The sequence below is a fragment of the Protobothrops mucrosquamatus genome, unplaced genomic scaffold (genome assembly GCF_001527695.2).
Source record: "Protobothrops mucrosquamatus isolate PMUCROS unplaced genomic scaffold, P.Mucros_1.0 scaffold3315, whole genome shotgun sequence".
In the NCBI taxonomy this organism is placed as follows: Eukaryota; Metazoa; Chordata; class Lepidosauria; order Squamata; family Viperidae; genus Protobothrops; species Protobothrops mucrosquamatus.
The window spans coordinates 1-7,676 of NW_015389305.1; the positions used below are offsets into that span (position 1 = coordinate 1).

The window sequence follows — 7,676 nt, forward strand, 5'->3', positions numbered from 1 at the left end:
GGAAGAGCAGCTCCAAAGTGGAACGATAAGTCAGCCGAGCATCAAAATAGTTGTCACAGATAAAAAATCCCAGAGTAACGTTAGACAAGAATCTTGGATTTGAGTTGATCTGTTTCACAGCAAATGCCAAACTCAGGGAATGCTGATACAATTTTAAAATGGCTCTGGAAATATAATTGAGAGATAACTGAAATACAGAGTTATTGAGACAAGAATAATACCGTATATATAATGAAGCAACAACTACAATATGAAATTTACAAACTGCGATAGGCCTCAGATAAAGGCCAATGAACAATATTTGGTATATCATGAAACAGAGATCTACAATTGGAGTAGCTTGCAGGAAAATATGGTTCCATTCAATTCAGTACAGAACTAGAACGCAGGCAGAGTATGATTTTTTTTAATCCACCTATCAAATCCTTCCTAAGGACCTGTGATAGAATTCACAGATTTGTAGACTAGAATGGGTAGTCAAAGATTATCCTGAATTACTAAATGATTAATACTAAATGATTAATACTTTTGTTTTCTCCAACTTGGTATCTTTTTTATGTATACTTTATTAATTTTTATAGTAACAGTCTTTAGTATTTAATAAGCAACAAGTTGTATGGGTTTATGTGTTTAACATTGATAGTAATACAATTTCCATTCCTACCCTTTATTCCATTCTTCTAACCATTTATAAAAAATTTCCCATGTTTGAAAGTATCCTGAATCTTGCTTCCCCTTCGTTTTCAAAGTGAGTCTATCCATTTCTGCACAGTCCAAAATTTTCTTAATTATGTTTTCTTCAGATGGTATTTCTTTATTTTTCCAGTATTGAGCAAATATAATTCTCACTGCTGTTAATATATGTAATATTAAGTATACACATTTCTAATATAATTTTCTGAAATTATGCCTAAAAGAAATAATTCCGGTTTATAGTCTACATGTGCTCCTATCATCTTTTCTACCACCTATATATTTTTGACCAATACTTTTTTGCTTTAGGTCATGTCCATCAAAGATGATAATACATGCCTGGATTTTGTCTGCATTTCCAACAATTGCTAGACCCATTTTTAAACATTTTTGCTAATCTTGCAGGTGGTAAGTACCATCTATAGAACGTTTTATACAAATGTTCTTTATAAGTAGCTGCCCTCGTTATTTTGTAGGTTTTTTCCCATAAATTTTGCGATTTTTTTAGCTCTACATTATGCCCAAAGTTTTTTTGCCCAAGTTATCATGATATCTTTTTTAAGAATTGATATTGGAACTCCTTTGGTCACACTGGAAAACTCAAAATAACTACAGAATATTAGATGCTTATCTAAATAACTGTATTGCACTTCAACAAAAAGTGATGGATAGGAATCAAATCTCTGACTTTGTAACCCTGCACAAATTTTCAAAGATGCAGGATGACTTCTGCAGGTTCTTGGAGAAAATAAAGATGATTCGCTTAGAATATGCAGTTGGCAGACTTTGATATGATTTGACTACAAAGAAGGAACTGGTGGTTCCATGCTAGAGATGTGGTGAAGCACTACCCAAAAGGCACTGTTCTGTACTTGCAATATGAAGTGCATATAAGGTTTTTAGTAATCATTATGTAATCATATTTAGTAATCATATTTAGTAATCATTAGGCAATCATTATCACTTCTCTTTTTTTTTATATATATATATAGAAAACTTTTTATTGGGTACAAAGGAAAAAAAGATTAAAAACATTGAACATGGTAAATTGTCTTTGACTGACATCTCAGTCCATATTGTACATTAATTATATATATCTATATACAACTGTACATTTCTGGTCTCTATCTTAACTTATCTTTTTGCTGTGACCTCCATTTTCCCCCCTCCATCTATAAAATTTATTCCATATTTAATAAAATTCTGTTTCTTCCTGGTTTTTAATCTTTTGGTTATCCTATCTAATTCTGTGCAATACATAATTTTCTTAATTAGTACTTCCCTACTCGGTGCTTCCATTGCTTTCCATTTTTGATTAAATAGTATCCTTGCCACCGTAACCATATGAATAATTAGATATGTGTCATCTTTATTTACATTTTTCTCTAGTATTCCTAATAGTAATGTCTCAGGTTTGTATTGAATGTTTTGCTTAGTCATTTCTATTGCCCATTCCCAGACCATATGCCAGTACACCTGTGCTTCTCTACAGGTCCACCAAACACAATAGATCTAATGTCATGGACCATATTCAATGAAAAATACCCTAGTGAACTCACTATTGTCCTACTGTATAAGATCTTACTGATTACTCAACTTTATCCACAAAAACTTATACAATATTGAGACTGGGACTCCTTAAGATTCCAAAAAGCTCATGAGTGTCTGACTGAAATATTGACTATGATTTGGAAATTCTGATTACATATAGAGCTGGTAAAAAAAATTGGAGTGAAACCTTCCAATATTCTCTCAACTTACAAGAACACCCTGGAGAGATTTTTCAGCAGGTGGAGAGGAAGGAAAAGGAAAAGAGAATTTCTTACAGAGGGGGCATAAACACCTTCTGTGAAGGATGCTCATCAAAGGAATATTCCTCAAGTATATGTAAAATCTGAGCTGTGGTCCCACCAATCAGGAGGCTTCCTGGCTGATACCATTCATGAAGGATAGGAGAAGGATCACTTCTGAGGCAAGATGTGGCACCTGTCTGGCACTTCATGTCAACTAGAAACCACAGTATTATCACTATCCCCAACATTTTTTCTAGAGAAGGCTTGCTTGTGCCTATCCACATTTCCAGGAGTTTATTTAGTGAGATTATTTTCCATCAGTTACAAAATCCAGGAACATGGTCAGTTAATTATATCATTTATTTCATCCAATAGATTGACATCAACAAGGTTAACAAAACATGCCCCGAGGGACAAGCATAATGCCAGTGAATGGAAATCACTACCAAAATCCAAAGAGACAAGACCCTCCCTGACTTTTTTCCTCTGACCACACAATGGAAGGTTTTATAATCTCTTCAGATGGATTTATGAATTCTTTTTCAGTATTTCCTGAAATGCTGTTGCAGCTGTGTCATAAAACAACAGTGATAGTCAATTAGGTTAATTGCCAATAAACATTGATCTCTGTGAAAGGAACCTCCTGGGTTTGGAGAACTATTATTTCACTTCCACATAATAACTTTTGTGACAACCATCTCCTTAGCCTTTGTGAGAGACTCCAAATAAAAGAATTATATATGATTACTTTTATAAATGTAATCGTTACCCATGAGATTCTTCCAAAACCAGATACCTATGGATAAAATTGCTATGTTCTTCAGCTATACCGTATTTCTTTAAGAAACCATTGAGCACAATAAACCCCGAAAGAGTCACTGAGAGTGATACTCTAAGGATTCCCCATTCTTTTGTGAAATTATTTACATAAAGTGCAAATTTATTCTATGGGTTATTGCTTATCCTTGTTGTCCCTTCACTTCCTTTTTTCCACCAAGGACTTGAGGGAGCTTTCATGGTGATCTCCCTTTATTTGAATTCTATTAAGTTACCCAGTAAGCCTTAAGTGGACTAGAATGTATGTTTCCTTGCTCCTAGTTACAGTTAGGAAGTCATGTGTAATCCCATAGCTTTTTAGAAATGCAGAATATTCACGCATTTAATTCTCCTATTTGCCAATTAGGTGGTGATCTTTGAATATTCCATGAAGGTCAACTATATTTTCTCTGATAACAAATATTTTCCAATGCATATTCTTTCAAACCATAAAATATTTCGTATAATGAATCTGGGGATTTTAACATCTCTTTTCCAACATTTCTAATACAATAGACTAAGTTAAAACATATTGGCCATGAGAACAAAATTAAAGGGGTTTATCTCTTCTCAAACACTTCCTTTATAATGGTCAGTTGTCTAACTACTTTGGTGGAAACCTGCTTTCCATCTACAGTATCTTTTATCCTTCTTCTTCATCACCCTGATTTGTTAGTGAACAGGGTTTTCAAGATTGTTTGGATGCTTTTTTCTTTAGAGAAAAATGAAACTAGATATCCACACATCATATGACTTTGATGGCTTTGTGGCATATACTTCTGAAATGGTTAAATAACTGAATATTAAAAACTATAGTGCAATAATAGCAAGGGAAATGAAAAGGCAAATTGAAAAGACTTAAGAGAGAGTCTTGTGAAACCTACAGTATGAAAACAAAGATTAACGAGATTCTGTTTTTTGTCTTCAGGTTCTGCAAAAGATGTATGGTACATAATTATGTTCCTTTATGACATTCCTAGGATCCTGCTAAAATGCATAACCAACAATTGGTTTTGTGGATGTTGTCTTGTTTGCAGGGAGTCATTGAACTTCTTTGGTAGTAATGAAGTTGACTTTTTAAAGTTTTGGTGAGGTGAGGAAGAAAACATGATGGCATCAAGGTTTCTATGGGCCCAAACCCCATTGGGAATTTGTCTCTTAGAATAGGTGATGGAAATAATCAGAAATAAAAGAAAATACTTCCTTAAAAGCAGAGTCAGTCATACAGTGTGTGTGTGTGTGTGTGTGTGTGTGTGTATACACACACACATTACTCCTAGAAGCACGAAGCTGAAAACACCAGCCTGAAGATGATGAATGGGACTTCGTCGAAACGTCGCCAAGACACTTCCAATTTAACGCGGGAGAAAACCCGAATAACCAAAGACCTACATACAAACACCCGTGAAAACCTCAGAAAACATATATATATGACAAGTTATAAAGCTAAAAATTCGACTCTTGGGTAAATCCATGATAAAACCAATAAATATCGATCACCAAGAGGAAAGTAATAAATAGTAAAAAATTTAATGAGCCGAGCTTTCGTTGGGCCCACCCAACATCATCAGGGCTTTAAAAGTAGTCACTGGGAAAGAGCTTTATAAGATGTTAACAGCCTGCATCCAGCTTCTGGAACGTGTCACCGGACCCAGCTGTTCGTGTTGTATCTTAGATGCATTACCTACATCAACGCATGATGTTTTTCCATACCTCCTCCGTATTTTACCGTAAGTGTTCTCCTCATTAACTTCAGGGGTGGAGTGAATTCTGTGTGTGGCACTATAATCTGGGGGGGTGCAGTTCTTCTTTGATCTCACTGTTAAATTCCTCTGTCCCTTACAAACGTGATCCAAGTGTGCCGTCTCCTCCTTGCCCCTATCCCCAGATGCCATGATTTAATAGTCAGAAATGCTTTTTCTTTACAAGTTGCTCTTTGCTATTCAGCTCAGGCCTCAGCAAAATAATGTAGCATTTGGGGAAAAATATACATCCCAATAACCCAGCACTAGAAGCTAAGATGGAGAAGATCTCCACAGCTACCATGTATTTTCCTTTGGTGCTCAAATAAGTTGGAACAAAAGACAACCAAACACTACAAAACACCAGCATGCTAAAAGTGATGAACTTGGCTTCATTGAATGTATCTGGCAGGTTCCTAGCTAGGAAAGCCACCATGAAGCTGACCAGAGATAGAAACCCCATATAGCCCAAGACAAGGTAAAACATCACAACAGACCCTTCATTACATTCTGCTAGGATCTCTTCAGTCATTGATCGCATATTAAGCTCTAGAAAAGAGGGATAGGTGATCATCCATGCCAGACAAATGCCTGCTTGAATGAAGGAGCAAGAAAAAACAATTAAGAAGGACAGTCTTTTCCCCAACCATTTTCTCATGCTGGATCCTGGTTTGGTGGCCATGAATGCTGCAATGACCATGATGGTTTTAGCCAACACAGAAGAGACAGCCACAGAGAAAATAATGCCAAATGCAGATTGTCGGAGGAAACAAATCAGTTGGAGAGGTTTTCCAAGGAACAGAAAAGAACAGAGGAAGCAAAGCAGAAGGGAGATGAGAAGAGTGTAGGTGAGATCCTTGTTGTTAGCTCTAACAATAGGAGTGTCTTTATGTTTAATAAATATTCCAAGTGTTAACATGGTAATGATTGAAAATAATACAGCAATCACAGCTAAACCGATTCCTAAAGGTTCATCATAAGTTAGGAAAGTTATGGTCTTTTGGAGGCATTGAACTTTATTCTTACTTGGATATTGATCTTCTGGACATTCAGAACAGGCAATCATATCTAGAAATAAGAGAGTGGCCATGAAGCATTGAATCTAATTGTCATGATTACTGTAGCACCAAGGGAAATATACTGTATAATTATTTAAGATAGATCAGTGTTTTCCTAACTTGCTCACTTGAAGAAGTATAGACTTAATTCTTAAAATTATGACTGGTGAACTTTGGGAGTTGAGGTCCAGAGCTCTTACATTTGGTAAGTTTGTTAATGTTTTTCAAACATTAGATTAGATCATTAAATGATGGTCAAAATTAGCTTATTGAGGGTGGAATCTTCTCTATTAATTATTTACAATACTGTAAATATGCCAGGATTTTCCTAAAGACCCATCCCTTCAAGGTTTCGATGTCTAAGTATTAGGTATGGATGAATATGAACAGTTGTGTTCATAGTGTTACAGAAAGCCAAGGTGATGGACACAACTGTTTGCCTGTGATTTTTAATCCAGAAGAGGGTTGAGCCAGTCTTAGAATTTGGCAGCAGATGAAATGGTGGGAGGCAGTTTTCATCCATAAATCTCTTAGGGGCCCTGTTCCCCAAGTCTCTGGCTATGTGACCCTATTTCTGAAGCTGGACAGAAACAGTTCAGGTTGTTGCTACTATATCAGCCTCCCTGCTCTGTAGCAACCTCCCTGGCTGAGTTGCTGAAGGCCATGTCAGGGTTGGCAGTGAAGTTCCCCAGGATCATAGTCCTTGGAGACTCTGCCATCCCTGGGCTTGGCCTCAAGCATTCAGGGAGTTCATGACCACTAGGGCAGCTAGGGTCTCAGATCCATACACAGGCTGACTCAGGACAGTAACCACATACCAGCTATGATTTTCTTGTTGGAGCAATGGCAATTTGGTGTGGTGGGATGTTCACCCTTATTGCCCCTATCAAGGTCAGATTATGCTGTAGTATCCTGGAGGTTCTCTTATGTTATCCTACTTCTGCAGGGAGACTGTACCCATTTGGGTAGTCATGTCCAATGACTGGTTCCAAAGGGAACAGGGGCTATTCTGGGGGGTTTGCTGCACAGTCCTGGCCATGACCTGGAATCAAATGGCAGCCAAGGCTTTGTACAGGATTGCGCCCAGGTGTCCTTTCTTGATACATCTCTCCTGACACTCCCTATGTTCACAGAGGAACTGAGGATCCTGCATAGGACACCTGGAGCATCACTGGAGGAAAACAAAAGATGAATCCAATTGGATATATGTTAGATACACTATTAAGGCCAATCATATGGTAGTAAGAGCCGCAAAACAGCATTATTTATCCACCTTTATTGTGACCACAGAGTTTGACCCAGTGGCCCTCTTCAAGATCATTCAATCCCTCCTGGGACAGGAAAGTTTGAGTAATCATCTTCAAGGCTATGCAGATGGCTCGGGAGGGTACACGAGCCTGGCTCCAGGGAATTGTAAACGCTTCTTTGTGGGAGGGTGCCTTCCCCGCGGCCTTAAAGGAGGCGGTGGTGAGGCCCCTCCTTAAGAAGCCCTCCCTGGACCCAGATGTATTGGCTAACTATCGCCCGGTCTCCAACCTTCGCTTTGTGGCGAAGGTTGTTGAGAGTGTGGTTGC

At 37.5% G+C, this 7,676-nt stretch overlaps 1 protein-coding gene across 1 annotated transcript in view; it reads right to left on the minus strand.

The window, feature by feature from the left end:
• Window positions 1-5,207: 5,207 nt before the first annotated feature.
• The window catches only part of LOC114923404 (vomeronasal type-2 receptor 26-like), a 12,410-nt gene continuing 9,941 nt past the window's right edge, over window positions 5,208-7,676 (minus strand). Inside the window, exon 4 of the mRNA XM_029286324.1 lies at window positions 5,208-6,112. Coding sequence (XP_029142157.1) covers window positions 5,208-6,112 — 905 coding nt within the window. The remainder of the gene's footprint in view (window positions 6,113-7,676) is intronic.